General features: G+C 35.1%; 1 protein-coding gene across 1 annotated transcript in view; it reads left to right on the plus strand.

The window, feature by feature from the left end:
* LOC116868517 (bifunctional heparan sulfate N-deacetylase/N-sulfotransferase 4) overlaps positions 1-17,253 on the plus strand; it is a 237,430-nt gene that overhangs the window by 90,628 nt on the left and 129,549 nt on the right. Inside the window, exon 2 of the mRNA XM_032858895.1 lies at positions 10,449-10,536. Within this exon, the coding sequence (XP_032714786.1) occupies positions 10,449-10,536 (88 nt within the window). The remainder of the gene's footprint in view (positions 1-10,448; positions 10,537-17,253) is intronic.

A 17,253-nucleotide genomic window follows, 5' to 3' on the forward strand; every position in this document is an offset into this window, starting at 1 on the left:
GAAGTATAGCTCTCTTAAGAAAAAGTAGATAAAAATTTACACATACCCTCAGGTACTCTCAGTAATGTATCCCTTGTTCTTGTGAGACAGGAATGATGGAAATTGACATTTTCTTTTAATATTGAATGAAGGGGCGGTGGACATAAAATTTGAAATTAAAGTCCTGAATACCTACCATCTACAGAATTCCCTTCTATGGTTTCGGGACATTTTTAGGAGAATTATTATAGGACCAACATGGCTGCCAAAGCTATGCCAAGAATCTCTGAAGTCTGTCTTCAAGACTAAAAATCTGACACAGAGTTCAGATGTTTCCAAGGTGCACTGACAACAGAACGGGGAGTTGTATAAAACTGGAAATAAAAGCTTTTTTTTTTTTTTTTTAAGATTTTATTTATTTGACACAGAGAGAGAGATTACAAGTAGGCAGAGAGGCAGGCAGAAAGAGAGGCAGAAGCAGGCTCCCTGCCCAGCAGAGAGCCCGACGCGGGGCTCGATCCCAGCACCCCGAGATCATGACCTGAGCCGAAGGCAGAGGATTAACCCACTGAGCCACCCAGGCACCCCTAAAACTGGAAATAGGAAGTATACTTTTTTGCACTCAAGAAACATTGTGGAATTGTTACAACACAATATTTAATCAAATAGTTATATAATAAAGCTTCTAAGTGAGTATCTCAGCAATGAAGAGATTCCTAACTAGTATGTGAACAGGAAGTATTTCTAGAGATGAAATTAGAAAAGTCAATTACAATATCACCCAACAATCATCGAGTACCTGTGTTGCATGAGTATTGCTGTAAGCCCACCCTGGACTCATACTGAGTGAAAAGAGAGGGTAAGGAATGAGAAATGAAGACTATAGCCATGAGCAAAGGCAGAAGCAGGAGTCCTAAAAAACAATGTCAATATTTGAACTTGATAAAGGAGATAGCTTCTTTATGAAGGAGGCCTTCATTTCTTTAAGACTTAAAAATGAGAATTGAGAGATTTTTTCAATCTCTTAAGTAAAAAGTATTTTTGTTAACGAAGCAACTTGAGAGTTGTCTTTAATAATTTCTCAATAAGAATAAGATGCTCCAAGAAGTAACATCATATTTATCAAAAGTGTAATTGTTATTTCTAAATTTTTTCCACAATTTTGTAATATTAAAAAACTGATCTGAAGTTCTTTAGGGATATCCTGTAGAAATGGAAAATACTTCTTTCTTAAAGGAAAATACTTCTTTCTTTAGATCACTTAGAAAAAACTAAGTCATTGCATGTTTAAATGCACACAGAGGGGTGCCTGGGTGGCTCAGTGGGTTAAAGCCTCTGCCTTTGGCTCGGGTCATGATCCCAGGGTCCTGGGATCCAGACCCGCATCAGGCTCTCTGCTAAACAGAGAGCCTGCTTCCTCCTCTCTCTCTGCTTGCCTCTCTGCCTACTTGTGATCTCTGCCTGTCAAATAAATAAATAAAATCTTAAAAAAATAAAAAATAAATAAATAAAAATGCACACAGAGAATCACATTTTATATAAAATCACAACTATTCTATCCTGCAACTTGCATTGGATACCAAGCAGGAAACCATACCATGAATCCAAGAAATACTTCTACTTCCAAGGGATTAGCCATCCACTTAATATTTTTCCCTAAAACAGTATGTATCAGATTTGGGCAAATGGAAATGTGTGCTGCTCGCTAATAGTTCAGAGAAAAAGCTAAGCTAAAGTAAATCATATACAAATTTTTTCCTGCTAAAGAGCTCAGTACGTTAGTGTGAATTAAGAACCTCCCAAGAGGGGTATAATATAGTGCTACCCAAACATTTTGAACATGGAATGATTTTTCATAGAATTGTTAAATTTCACAGACCTAGTGAACCATGGATCATGGTTTGGAAAATACTCCTCTGAAATCGGGAACCCTGTTTCCCTGGTTATCCCCTCATATGGTCAAATAATCCATGCCCAAGCTCCCACACTCCAGAGACCCCAAGGCAACTCTGAAGAGGGTGATTCTATCTGTGTTCTAGAACCACCACAGCAGTACACTGCACTTCCATCAAGCTGGCTCCCCAGCATAGGAGTCAGGATCCTGCAGAGTGACTCAGGTTACATTTTAAAGTTCCAACCTAACACACAGAGAATCCAAACCAATTCAGTGCAGACCTTAAGTGAAAATCCCTGGAAATATGTTTAATCATCAACTACTTTCTGCCCACACTCACCCAATGAAGGTTTGACTTTGTTATTTTGCTTGTGTTGTACGTACATGTGTATGTTTCTCCAAGCTATCTCATTCCTGATTATTCCTGAAGCCATCTCTTAGTCATTGAGTTTACAATGACCAGTTTCATTCCACATCCCCAAAGAAATCCTAATATAAGATCGTTCTACCTCAATTATTACTCTACCATCTACTTAAATACTTTAGCTTAGGGAAAACAGTCATAAAAGCATAAGAGGCTTTAAAGAAAACCATGAATAAACCATGATCTCTGAAGTTAAATTTTTATCTTTTTATAATTCAAAAAATTTGTAGGCCATCATAGAGACTTGGACCAAAGCCTACAGGAAGAGTAAATTAAATAATATAATTAAAGACCAAGCTTGGAGAAAAAAACTTTTAAAGGAGAATGCCAGTGGTTCAAATAATAAATGATAAATTTATCACTTCGGTATAATTTATACATAATGTGGGGTGCCTAGGTGGCTCAGGTGGCTAAGCCCTGGTCATGATCCCAGGTCCTGAGGTAGAGCCCTGCATTGGGCTCCCTGTTCTGGGAGAGTATGCTTCTCCTTCTGCCCTCCCCCTCCTCCCGACTCATGCTCTCTCTCTCTCTCTCTCCCTATCTCTCTCAAATAAATAAATAAATAACATCTTTTTTAAAAATTTACATATAAATGTATAAAACTATTTGTACAAATGTATAAATTATCTGAAGGGCCTTATAGTTCATATTTGATTCAAACATTTTTAATTCAAAATTCCAGTGAATTAGGTAGAACATGGAAATCATCAAGGCAGAACAGAAACCACTCATTGTTTGAGATGATCTACATGGGCTGAAAATGAGAGTACAGTTGAAGAGAATTTGGGACTTATAAGAACTGGGCAGTATTTTACCTTGTTTAAGGAAATTTTCTGATCCCAGGGAGAATGCCAGACTGCTAACCAGAAAGCAGAAGTCGAAGTTCATCTCATATACGTTCAGAATGAACTGAAGTAAGAATGCTTTAGAATTCCGTGAACACGAAGCTGCCCAGGAAACTTTGAAGTAACAAACTTGAGGACATGAGAAAAATCCATTCACACCCAGGAAGGAATCAAAGTCACATGGACTGTTTTGCTGATGCAATAAAATAAAATTTACAACACTGTAAATGCATTTCAAATTTAATGATTTATATAACCTTGATTGTGTTCTTTGATAATCAAGCAGAAAATGAAAACTCTTCACATACGTGACACGAGTTAATATTATTTTACAAGGTCAAAACAACTTTCAAATTCTCTCTTCTCTTTGCCAGTATTTTAATTAGCATCAATGTTTAAGCTTCCAGCATGCAAAAATTACTCCTTATGCTGTGAGACTATTCCCGTTACCAATACATACATTCCTTACGCAGTTAGTTCCTAAAGCTTGCCCTCCAATTATGGATAACAAAGGTTTAAAAGCAATGATGCTCTAGAACTTTAAGCTCCGTCTTTCCTGTTAGGAGTGTTCTAGAAGTTTCAACACAGCCAGCCTGTTGTGAGAATGTTTAGTTGTAGCAGTGCCAGTATTGATTTTTCCCTCAAAACCTTTCCCAACTCTCCCCCCATCTCACTGAATGTCAGAAATCTGAAGCATTAATGAAATTACACTCCACTTCACTTCCCACATCAGTCCATCAACAATTACACTCCCATCCGTCCATCCTTCCTTCCTTCCTTCCTTCCTTCCTTCCTTCCTTCCTTCCATTCCCAGTACTTCCAGTAGAAGCCATGCCTTTATTTTGTGCTTATTGGAACTACTGCAAAAGCCTCCTCAATGACTTTCCGGGTTTTGCTCTAGTTTTCCTGCAATACCTTCTCAGCAAGTAGCCAAAGGAATCAATTTAGAATGTAAAAATCCTGTCTTATGTGAGATGAAGTAGAGTGTGGTGTGTTAATATACCAGGGTTTTTCCTGACGCTGGGCCTTGTTCTTACTACCCTGTTTGCCCTGAGCACACTCCTCCAGAGCCGAGTTGGGCATGACTGGCCTCGTATTTTTCATGGCTCAACTAAATTGCCACTTTTTCAGAAAGGCTGTATAGAGCACGGTGCCCATCCTGTTGAAATGTAGGGACTCTGTGTTAGTTTTAATAATAGCATATACTATAACACTATTTCTGCACCACTAATTACAATTTGCAATTAAATAATTATGGTTGATTTTCCATGTGTATCATCTGTGCACCTAAACAGAACCTAAGTTCCACAAGAACAAATTTATTGGTTTTGTTTGTCAGAATTTTCCAACTTCAACTCCATAAATTTATGTAGCTTATTTAGTTTCTCTGTGCCTTATAGTCCTCATTTGTAAAGCAGGGTTGATTAGGGGATCACAGGGAGATTTAAAGAGATAATTCAAACTGAGTGTTTTTCAGAGTACCTAACACACAATAAAGGCTCGATTATTATTAGCATTCTTTCCTGTGTTCTAAGTACCTAGAAGAGTGCCTGAAACATAGCAGGTGTTCAGTTAATATTGTTTCAATGGATGGATGAATTAATGATGGCACAAGGAGGAAGAGAGCCCGGAGGGTAAATCTCAGATCCCTGGTTTCCTGGAGACTTAGGTGAGATTGGGAGTTGGGAGTGCAACACTTAAGTGATGGGTGGAAAGATGAGAGGGCAATTGCTCTAAAATGCAGTGGTGTTTTTCTACTCAGCAAGTTGTTCTTCAAATTGAGTATGATTTCAGCAGAAGGATCCGCAAAACTTTCTCCCCACAAAAGGCCCCCAGATTTCTTCAGTATTATTATTACACACATTCATTCATTCTTCCTTAGTTAACTCATTCATTCCACAATCATAGACAAACTTCAATGTAAAACACTGTGGAAGACTTTGTGTATTTGTGTGAAAATTTTTTTTCAATGTGTAAATTATATCAGTTTCCACTTTGAGCGGCAGTAAGACTTTATTTTTACAAAGAGAGGGAGACGGAAGCCTGGGTGTCTCAGTTGGTTAAGTGTCTACCTTTAGGTAGACCTTTAGATCAGGTCATGATCCCAGGGTCCTGGGTTCGAGTCCCATACTCAGCTCCCTTCTCAGCAGGGAGCCTGTTTCTCCCTCTGCCTGCAGCTCCCCCTGCTTGTGTGTGCTCTCTCTCTCTCTCTAACAAATAAATAAATAAAATCCTTAGAAAAAAGAGAGCAAATGAGTGTGGATTGCTTCTAAGGGGAAGGAGATGAACAAGAAGGGAGGCAGAGACTACCAAAAGCAAACTTCAAAAGCTTCATACTTTCACCCTCGATCAGCCCTATCCATCTTCATTTGTACATCGATAAATAGTGTGTCCAAAAGTTCATGGAATCCTGAGTCATTTCATCATGGGTGGCTACACAAACTTACTATAGTGGGACCTGAAGCTATTAAGGTTGCACCAAGTGTTAACGCAAACATACTCAATTTTGGCCTCTCCTTGTGTTATCTAGGTAGGCCATTTAAACTTTCCATGAAGCAATTTTATCCACTTGGACAATAAATATAAAGATAATCTCTCTGGTTCCTTCCTCAAGATTAAATAAGATACTGTTTTTATGAGTTACTGTATATAATTTTAAAAAACTGTACAAAACAGTTAAAAGAACAAAAACTGGGGTGCCTGGGTGGCTCAGTGGGTTGAGTCTCTGCCTTCAGCTCAGGTCATGATCTTGGGGTCCTGGAATCGAGCCCCACATTGGGCTCCCTGCTCAGTGAGGGGCCTGCTTCCCCCTTTCTCTCTGACTGCCTCTCTACCTACTTGCGATCTCTGTCTGTCAAACAAATAAAATAAAATCTTAAAAAAAAAAGAACAAAAACTATCACACTTATGTATTTGATTTGAAATTTTGAAAGTATAAGGCTATATCAATATATGTAGATGGTCATGCCTTACAAATTATGTATATTTAGGGAAAGAGTTAGCCTTATATTAAACTACCTAAATATGAGAGTGGATTAAGACTTACACAACATACTTTGAAATTAGTCTAAATAATGCACTAACTTAATATTTCCATAATATTTCCTTGATGGTTTTAATCTTTAATTTGAAGCTATAAGAATAATTCAGCAGCACATATACTAAAATTAGTTTCCTAGGTTCCATTTTTTTTATAATCTAATTCAGAATTCCCAGAGCATGGGTCTGGAAAAAGTTATCTTATAAACATTCCGGCAATTCATTTCTTATGGGTAACTTGGAAACAATTGCTTTTGACCATTTTTAGAACCGACTCAGGTCTATGATAAAATACACAAGCCTGGACCCTATCATGTAACACTAAATCAGTAACTCTTCAAGTGGGTCCCCAGAATCCACAATATTAGCAGTCTCTTTTAAAAAAATTTATGAAAAATAAAGCTTGAGAACTATTTCTTTAACATTTTGCAATAGGGTAAGTTGGACTTGCTTTATTAAATACTAAGGAACTCATTATGAGAACATTAAATGAATGTAAGCAATATTTATTAAAAGAATGAATTATTGATTTTTCTTGTTATATATATTTATTCTCTTTAATATCTAATCAGGTAACTTAGTAAGTTCTTCCTAAATAATGCAAGGGAAAACTTCAAAGCTGTTTATATTTTTTCTGATGTGAACTATTAAAGAAATAACTGAGGCTAATTGTCCAAACATTAAATATATTTCATTTTACATTTATGTTCAAAAGTTAGTCAAACTTCCTCACAAAATAGTCAGATAAAAAAAGCACATCTATAGCTACATGCTATTTCCTAAGTTTGACAATTTTATTTTTATCTCTGAGACATATTACTTTTACTTTATAAACAAGTTTTTCTAAAGTAACTTTTTCATTATATTTCATTTATTCATAATTTTGTATTTGTATATTTTCTTGTCTAACATTTCTTCTGAAATTTTTCCTGTATTTCTATTCTTTATTTTTTTCTACATTTCTTTTTTTAATTTTGGTGGTTTAACACTTTTTTCTTTTACCTTTATTTCTGATTTTTATTTTTAAAATTAGACCTCTTTTGTTACTCATTATTATTTGTGCCTTTCTTCTTTTATCATTGAAAGAACATGGAAATTTTTTTTCCCTGAATTTTGGAAATCAAAGAACATTTTTTATACTGAAGTAGACAGGATTGGAGGCTGTTAGGATTTGCTTTTTTAATCCATTTATTTTGTTTTGGTTTTACTTATAGCAATTGTCATTTTTACTCCCACATTAATCAAGATTACATGTTGGGAGAATATGACTAGAGAACTCTATTTTTTTCAACAATGGAAGAGTCTGTCAAATTCTTCATAGAGTTAATTAGCACCGGTGGAAAAATATTCATCTGTCCTCACTTTTTGTGAGCTTGTCTTGCCAGGCAATCTATAATATAAGATTATAAAATATCCATTATATAAATGTGTTGGTGAAATGTAGCATCCTATTCATAGTGTTCTGATATCATTTAATGATATGGTCCATGAACCATGTTTATTATTTTACCATCAGTAATATATTACTGTATTACTAATATAAATAAATGAAATTAACTCTATTGAATGCCTTTCACATATAGAAAAAATATATCTGGCAATATAGAATATATAAAAATAAGTAGGGTTTGATTGACCTGGAGGCACTTATAAACTAGGGGAGCAGCTGGAGACTATCTAGGCAAAGGGAACAGAGAAAGGAAAGGTGTGGAAAAGTGTAGGCATTGGGGATAGACCAGAGGACTATGTGATTTGGGGGAAATAGCAACGTTTGTAGTTTAATCAGAAATGAGGAGGCACCAAGAATACCTAGTTGGTGGGGCACCTGGGTGGCTCAGTGGGTTAAGCCTCTGACTACGGCTCGGGTCATGATCCCCAGGTCCTGGGATCCGGCCCCACATTGGGCTCTTTGCTCAGCAGGAAGCCTGCTTCCCTTCCCCTCTCTCTGCCTACTTGTGATCTCTCTCTGTCAAATAAATAAATAAAAATCTTTAAAAAAAAAAAAAACTACCTAGTTGGTTGGGAGAGAATGACCTATTGAGTGCTCATTAACAGCATTTATTGAGTTCCTACTGTGTGCCAGGCACTTAGCTATGCACTTTGTATGCCTTATGCAATGTAATCCTCACAATAATAGTGTGAAACAGATGTTAAGTATTATCCCATTTACAGATAAAGGAAAGGATTAGAGAAGTGAAATGACCGACAAGGCTGTCATTAATTGAAAGGCCTCTCTGACCCCAAGGGTTAAGTGCATTTATTGCCTTCGGGGTGTTAGCATGATTGCAGAATGTAAGGCAGAGCAGAGGAAGGTAAAACTTAAAGGTGGGAACAGGTTAGCAGACCACAGTGTTTTAAAAGCCCAAGAAAAAGACAATGAGAGAGTTCTAAAGTGGTGGCAAGTTGATTGAGGGGAAAAACGGATTGTTTGATGTTTGATTGTCCCTAAGAAAACATCAAAAGTGTGAGCCCACACCCTCAGTATAAATTAAAATCCTTTACTGTGTCTCTCATAGCATGCCCTAGATTTCTTTTGAAGAACTTACCATGAGTTGTAATTACACATTTGTTTGACTGTCTATTTAATAATCTCTCTCCCTTTCTACCCATTGAGGTCCTAGGTTAAAGGGACTATGCTTGTTACACCCAGCACTCTCTGCAACTACAATACATATTTAGGAAATTCAAGAATGGATAGCGGAGATATAAATGCAGAACAATGACTTCAAGAACTCAGAGCTAGAGAGCTGGAGGGGGGTTGGAGTGATAAGGAACACAGCGGAAGGGAGAAATGTTTTTAATGAACTCTTTCAAGATACGGAGTCCCAGGGATTGTGCATTAAATAAAATGAGAAACCCGGCGGTGGGGGGGAGGGAACTAAGATAAAAGGATGTGTGATATTTTCTATTTAAAACTGTATTCCACCAGAGTTACCAATATGCCCAGCTAGTCCAATAGACTTTATTTTTAACTCCAACCTCTTTTTAACATTTAGTTTGTTCTTTTTGAGAACTTTAAAAATATAATTTATACAACTGAGTTAAACCAATCGATCTATTTTTTCCCTTTTTCTATTTAATTCATAATATTTAAATAATATTGGCCAAGATTACACTGAAATAACTAAATGTAACCTTGGATATCCACTGATTATATAGTTACCAACCTCCTAGTTATTCTCTTTTCTTTTATTTAATTAAACTAATTTGCAGGAGTTCTCTTAATTCTGGGGTAGTAAATAGTTTCACAAATTTTTAAAGCAAATGCATAACCACTGTGACTAATATTCAAAAAATTGTCTTAATTTCTGACTCTTTATTCACCTTAACATATGGTTAGCAATAAGCAAAAATAGTTTGAAATGAGTTTCTCATTTTCATCAGAACAAAGTAAGTCCCCTTTACACATCTATTTAAAAATGGGAAAAGCCTTCTGAGTCAATAAGTAAACCAAAAAGCCAAGGATCTGAGAGTACTGAATTATGCTACATAAGAATAATTGCAGTTTAAGGATTGGCAGAAAATTTACTGGACTAAGTCTGATTCAAAGATTACTATCTTCGGGTTCTTATCCTGTTGACAAATAAGAAATTAATGTAAAATTATTTAAAAAAATTCCAAATACAGAAAATAGGGACATTTTGCCACAGTTGGAAATTTTTTTCTTTATGGAATTGTTTATCTATTTCCTATCTGTGCTTGACTTGTTCATGTCTCAACATTTGCAATCAACACCCTTTAAACTATACATTTCTCTTTAGTTTGTGTAGTAAAAACCCAAGCCTTAAATTCAATGATTATGCCTTTAAAAATGATAGGGGAGATAGCACAGTTAAATAAATACTAAATTGCAACTCAAACAAATGTTACCTTCCTATTCCTTACCAACAAATGCAAGACTTGCTACATCCAACAACTCTGAAAAATTTCCCCTGAGGAAAAAAAGTGTAATAATCTGAAATCAAGAAATGTCTCACATGGAAATGAAAAATGATTTCAGTGCTATGTGGTTAGAGAATTGCCTTTCAGCAACTTACAATGTGCTTTGGACTTAACTGCTTCGTAATTTGGTGAACTTCAATAAAAATAACAATAGTGATTATAATACCCAAAATATGAATAGCAAATAACAGTACCCATCAAAAACCCAAAAAGCAAGAAAGCCCATATTATTTTGTTTCACTCATGCATACACATTTGAAAAAGAGGCATCCCAAAGCTTCATATTTATTTTTCTAAAATCATGTTAATTTCTTATTTATTTCAGGCATTACTAGAGACTCAAAATTTACTGCGCACTCAGGTTGCAAATTTTACCTTCAACCTTGGATTTTCAGGGAAGTTTTACCACACAGGTAAGAAGGAGCTTTGTGTTCTCAGGCAGCTACATATAAATAGGAGAGGGGATTTTAAATGTTTCATAAGTAGGAGAAATAGAATATCCAGACTGATGATGGGGAAAACTTGGGTGCATTATATGAGTAGCCAAATCCAAAATCAATGAGCTTGTTTACTTTGGCAAATACCGTTAGAATCAAGGGCAAAAGAGGAAAAGAATTGACTTTTTCAACTCAGTAAAAGAAACCATGATCATCGTTCTGTGACTATGCCTCTTGTCTCTCAGCATAGTCCAAGCAGAAAGCATAGTGATCGTGAGGATGATGATGATGATAATGATGATGATGATGATGATGATGGCAATGACACTCCAATAATAATAATAGAGGGCAGTGTTTTTAAAACGTCAGATAATCAAAGTGACTGCCATTTTGGTACACATTATTTTCCTTTGGAAAACATCTGATGATCAGAGAGCAATTTTATAGCCATAAAGAAAATTAATAATAGAGGGTCATCTTGCTTAATTACCCTTGCAGGATTTTTCCCTAAAAGTATTAGAACAATTTGGTCCAACATGCATTAAAACAATCGTAATAAGGTTTATATTTCTTTCCATCTCTACCCAGCCACAGTTGCATTTCTTTTTTTTTTTCTTTTCTTTTCAGTGTTCCAGAATTCATTGTTTATGCACCACACCCAGTGCTCCATACAATACTTGCCCTCCATAGTACCCACCACTAGGCTCACCCAACCTCCCGCCCCGCTCCCCTCCAAAACCCTCAGTTTGTTTCTCAGAGTTCACAGTCTCTCATGGTTCATCTCCCCACAGTTGCATTTCTGTTCAGTATGAGCTTCTCAACAAATTCTTAAAATTTGATTGACGTTCATGCACTACTCTTTATTCTTATATTTCTCACCTCTTTACCCATCTTCACCTCCAGAATATGACTTTTATATTCTGAGTAACAACATTCTAATGTCTGGCACCCATATGGAGAAAACTATGTGCATAGAAGTGACTATCTTATAATAATGACAAAAATAACACAAAATGGTGTGTTAAAGCCCTATTAGGGCAATACTTACTATCTGCTCCTATTTCTGCAGCTTGTGGTATAAGCCAAATACTTTATGACTTTGCACTGTTGTTACTTCATACTATCTTAGTGAAAACATTCCCTGGTATTCTCTGTGCATGCATGCATGTTATTGACATTTAAAATATCCCATGCAAAGGTAGTCTTTAATTATCATAAATGCAGCTCATTTACCCAAAGAAGTTTTTAATGTTTAACCAAGGAGACTCAGCATGTTTTATTAGAATATTGAAGCAGTGATGTCTTATTGGCTTTTCTTTAATGCCTTTTCCCTCCTGCTTTGAAACATGTAAATCTGTTTAAAGTAATAGAAGGAAAATTAGTATTTAGACCATTTGATAAATCAAATGATTGCATATTTTAAAAGGACATTTTGCACAAAGAGATTTGGGTCATCGTATCTGCACAGCAAAGTAATTCCAGCTTACAATTTTGAAAATAGACATGGTTTTGTAAATCTTCTTCAAAAGCCCCCTCAAGAAATGAATTCAGGCCTAAGAAGCCCTGACTCTGAAGTTATAAAGCAGAGAACTCTAAAAGCTATATCTACTCATGCAGAGGAAAAATTATGGGATTATTTGGAGTTCACACACAAACAATACTATTTGGTCTTAAATAGCTATATAGTGCAAGTAAAGCCATTCTTTTGTTTGAAATATATCTGGATAACTGCCTCAGCTCTTTTATTTGCTTTTCATATTCAGAACTATTAAAGCTGCCAGACATTCACAGAGTTAATGTTGATAGCAGGTTATAATACTTCTCATTTCTTCTTTATGATCCTGAACATGTATACAGGACAAATCCAGTAGGAAATGAACAACACACTAGTTAATATCACAGGGATGGCTGTTGGAGGAAGATACAAAAAAATTCATTTTAATTATATCTTTTAAGAAGACCTTATTGACTCTTTCGACTCTTTATGTCGGTACGAGCCTAAAAAAATAACAAAAGAAAAACTCTATTCTGTTATGCTTTGTTGATAGTACACTTTAGAGATCAAGCAATATATATAAATTTGTAAATGCCAGAAGTTTACTTTCTTTCACATAAGGATGACACTTTCACTGACTTGCTACTTTATGTGTAGAATCCTTGAAAGGCATCCAAACTGTAGTTCAAAGGTGTAATCATATTGTAATGAGTACAATACAGTACAGTACTAATTTACTCAGAGATACCAAGGTTTCTTCAAGAGTGGAATTAACATTGGTGATGCCCACTACAGGGAGGGCATACCTCTATCTTATCTTGTCACATTCTTATATGCAGGCTTAAGTATATGGAGCAAATCAGGGAAGTGCTCTCCTTATACTTTCACTCCGCTGTGATGTGTAACTATTAGAAGACGGCCTTGTCACAGTGACTGTCTCAGCTCTCTCCTAGGATGTTCTGATTTCCCAATGCATGAGGTTGCTGATTGATGAGCCTCATTGTTTTGAAGACATTTAATCACATATGCCCAGTGTAATAATGATAGAGTCTTCATTTCTTAGACTGCTCCACTCGTATTTCCCATTATTCTTTCCTGTTCAGTTTCTCTGGCCTTCACATGCTAAAAACAATCTCACCCAAAAGGACATATCCCTAAGCTTTCCCTAGTAGTCAGCCCCTCACAGGTGACAAACTGAGAGGGAAGACACACTGTTGATTAAAAGGAAAAAATAAAAATGTGGAGTTTGAAATAAAATGTTTTGGTATGAAAATATGTAAAGTTTGATTGGAATTGCACAATGAAAACTCAGAGAATGAATACATTTCAGCATGAAGATGTCTTCTGCTACAAGTATTATTTTTGTGGGACATAATTTCTAGTAACAATCATTGCCACTCTTTGTAATTAATAATAAATCAAATATGACTCAATCAATTACTTCATGGATATTTGCAAATTGTATTAATAATGTTTTTTATGACAGTTCATTTAACAAAAATATATGCCCTTTATATAAAACTGTAAACTTTCAAACATGAAATTTTTAAAAAAAGGTATTATATTCATTCACCTCTCTTTGATTTTTGTTTTCAATTTTCTGTATAAATTACTAGTTCAGAGTAGGTATTAGAAACAGACTGCTTTGCTCAAATCCAGACTGACATTTACTAGGCTTGTGAACATAAACAGGTTACTTAAACTTTCTGTGCCTCAGTTTCTGCATCTCTAGATGGAAATCATATCTCCCTCATCTAGAATAACGGATAGCATGTTCTAAGTGCTATGTGTTTATTATTACTATTTAAAAAAGTACTTTTGTATAAGATCAAATTTTATGAAAAAAGTAAACCGAATAATGCACATCACTCTAATTTATAATTTTGAAATTATAGGTTACATCCATACACGTGTTTATATTTTTATTTATTTGCCTTTAAAGAGTTTAAAGAGTGTTTGCAATGCAGTGTGGGGAACACAATCAACTGAAATAACACTGCTCTTACATACAGAAGTAACATTCTTACAAACACCTATTATGTATGTGCTCTATAAGTTATTCAGTGAAACATATGTCTAACAAACATAGGTATACAATGAAAAGATAAACCCCACTTATTTATCGATACAAGTAACATTCTTAGAAATATATTTGCCATGTGTCTTCTTGAAGGTTTTACATGCATTGCAATGTACCAAACACATTTTCTCAATAAAATGTTTAATTGAGATGTCATTGACATATGTATGATATTAGTTTCAGGTGTACAACATAGTGATTTGAAAACCATATTCAGGGGCACCTGGGTGGCTCAGTTGGTTAAGTGTCCCTCTTTTGATTTCCACTCAGGTTATGATCTCAGAGTTGTGGGATCGAACCTTGTGTTAGGCTCCATATTCAGCATGGAGTCTACTTGTCCCTCTCCCTCTGCTCCTGTCCCCTGCTTGTGCTCACTCTCTTTCAAGTAAATAAAATCTTTTAAAAAATCAGAAAAAAAGAGTCATATGCATTACAATATGCTCACCATGATAAATGTAGTTTCCATCTGTCTCCAAAGATATTACAATGTTATTAACTATATTCCTTATGCCATACTTTTCATCCCAGTGATTTATTTATTTTATAACTGGGAGATTATACCTCTAATCCCCTTCACCCTGTTTCACCCATATCCCACTCCCCTCCCCTTTTGCAATCACTAGTTTATCCTCTCTGTATGTGAGTTTGTTTCTCCTTTGCGTTATTATTGTTGATATTGTTGTTTGTTTTGTTTTTTTAGATTTCACATATAAGTGAAATCATAGGATATTTTTCTTTCTCTGACTTATTTCATTTGACATGATACCTATCTATATTGTCCCCAAAGGTAAGATTTGATTCTTTTTTATACCTGAGTAATATTCCATTGTGTATATATACCAAATCTTCTTTATCCACTCATCTATGGATGGATACTTGGGTTGCTTCCTTATCTTGGTTCTTGCAAATAAGGCTGCAGTAAACATAGGAGTTCGTGTATCTTTTCCCGATTAGTGGTTTTTTTGTTTGTTTGTTTTCCCCCTTAGGTAAATGCCCAGAAGTGGAATTATTGGATTGGATGGTAGTTCTATTTCTAGTATTTTGAGGAACCTTCAAACTGTGTTCTCTAGTGGCTGCACCAGTTTACATTCCTGCCAAAAGTGCACAAACGTTCTCTTTGCTCTACATCCTCACTAACACTTCCTATTTTTTTTTTTTATATTTTTGATACTGGCCATTCTGACTAGTGTTAGGTGATATGTCATTGTGGTTTTGATTTGCATTTTTTTCCTGATGATTAGTGATGTGAGTATCTTCTCACATGTCTTTCAGCCACCTATGTGTCTTCTTTGCAAAAATGTCTATTCAGTACCTCTGGCCCATTTTAATTGGATTATTTGTGGATTTTTTTGCAGGGGGGTGTTGAGTTATGTGAATTCTTTATCAGATGTATCATTTGCGAATAATCTTCTCCCATTCAGTAGGTTGCCTTTTGTTTTGTTTTTGGTTTCTTTGTGCAAAAACTTTTTAGTGTGATGTAGTCCCAATAATTTATTTTTGCTTTTGTTTTTCTTGACTGGGGAAACATATCCAGAAAATTATTGTTGAAGTTGATGTCAAAGAGATTACTGCTTATGTTTTCCTTTAGGAGTTTTAGGAGTTTTATCGTTTCAGGTCTTCTATTTAGATCTTTAATCCTTTTTGAGTATTTTTGTGTATAGTGTCCAGTTTCATTCTTCTGCATATAGCTGTCCAATTTTTCCAACACCATTTATTGAAGAGAATATTTCCTCCCCCAGCATAATCTTCCTTCCTTTGACATAGACTAATTGACTGCATAAGTGTGGGTTTCTGTCTGGGCTCTCTATTCTGTTCTATTGATCTATGTGGCTATTTTTGTGCTAGTTCTAACTATTTTGATTACTATAGCTTTGTAGTATAGTTTGAAATCTGGGATTGTGGCACTCCAAATTTAATTCTTCTTCTTCAAGATGGTTTTGGCTATTCGTGGTCTTTTAGTGGTTTCATACAAATTTTAGGATTATTTGTTCTTGTTCTGTGAAAAATACTATTGGTATTTTGATACAATTGCATTGAATCTGTAGATTGCTTTGGATATTTTAACATTAGTTCTTTCAATCCATCAGCATGGCATATCTTTCCATTTGTTTGGAATTTCTTAATCTTCTATTTCTTTCATCAATGTCTTAATACACTTTAGAGTACTAGTATTACACTTCCTTAGTTAGGTTTATTCCTAGGTATTTTACTATTTCTGGTGTAATTGTAAATGGATACTTTTCTTAATTTCTCTGTCTGCTATTTTGTTATTAGTGCACAGAAATATAGCAGATTTCTGTATATTGATTTTTGAGCTCTACAGCTTTGTTGAATTTATCAGTTCTAGAACTAATAGGTAACCGTAGGTAACTTTTAATCGATTTTCATCACCCACAGTTCTTTTTATTTATTGTAATATTTAAAATTAGTTTAGTACATACCTACGTACCTATATGGAACCATGCCAGATTCAATATACAAAGAAAATACAAACATCTTCTTGCCATTTAGGAATTATAATATTTCATACATAATGAGCAAATATAAAGCAGACATTTATACAAAAGCAATAATGCAGACATTGGAATTTTAGAAATTATATTTTTTAAAATAAAGATCATTGTGCAGGCTTGTCTTAGGTGTTTTTTTTTGTTTGTTTGTTTTTAAGATTTTTAATTCTTTATTTGACAGAGAGAAAGTACAAGTAGGCAGAGTGACAGGCAGGGGAGAGGGAGAAACAGGCTCTCTGCTGAGGAGGGAGCCCAACGTGGGGCTCTATCTCAGGACCCTGGGATCATGACCTGAGCCAAAAGCAGACACTTAACTGGCTGAGCCACCCAGGTGCCCCATAAATTGCATTTTAATGTTGCTTGTAGGAATTAACCTATAGCCCAGACCTTGCTAAAATTATTCTTATATTGGCAGACTTAAAGAACTTTTAGAAGTATGCTATTATTTCATAACAAGATCCTCCACAAGTGATAACAAAAAAGTGAATTCTTCAATATTTTACTTCTGAATTTAAAAATTTACTATTTATTGATAATTTAGAGAGGTAAAAGGGAATAACTATTAAGTGAGAACAAAAAATACTTATTTTAATTAAGAATCATGTAGA

The sequence above is a fragment of the Lontra canadensis genome, unplaced genomic scaffold, assembly GCF_010015895.1.
Source record: "Lontra canadensis isolate GAN:19392208 unplaced genomic scaffold, GSC_riverotter_1.0 scaffold1, whole genome shotgun sequence".
In the NCBI taxonomy this organism is placed as follows: domain Eukaryota; kingdom Metazoa; phylum Chordata; class Mammalia; order Carnivora; family Mustelidae; genus Lontra; species Lontra canadensis.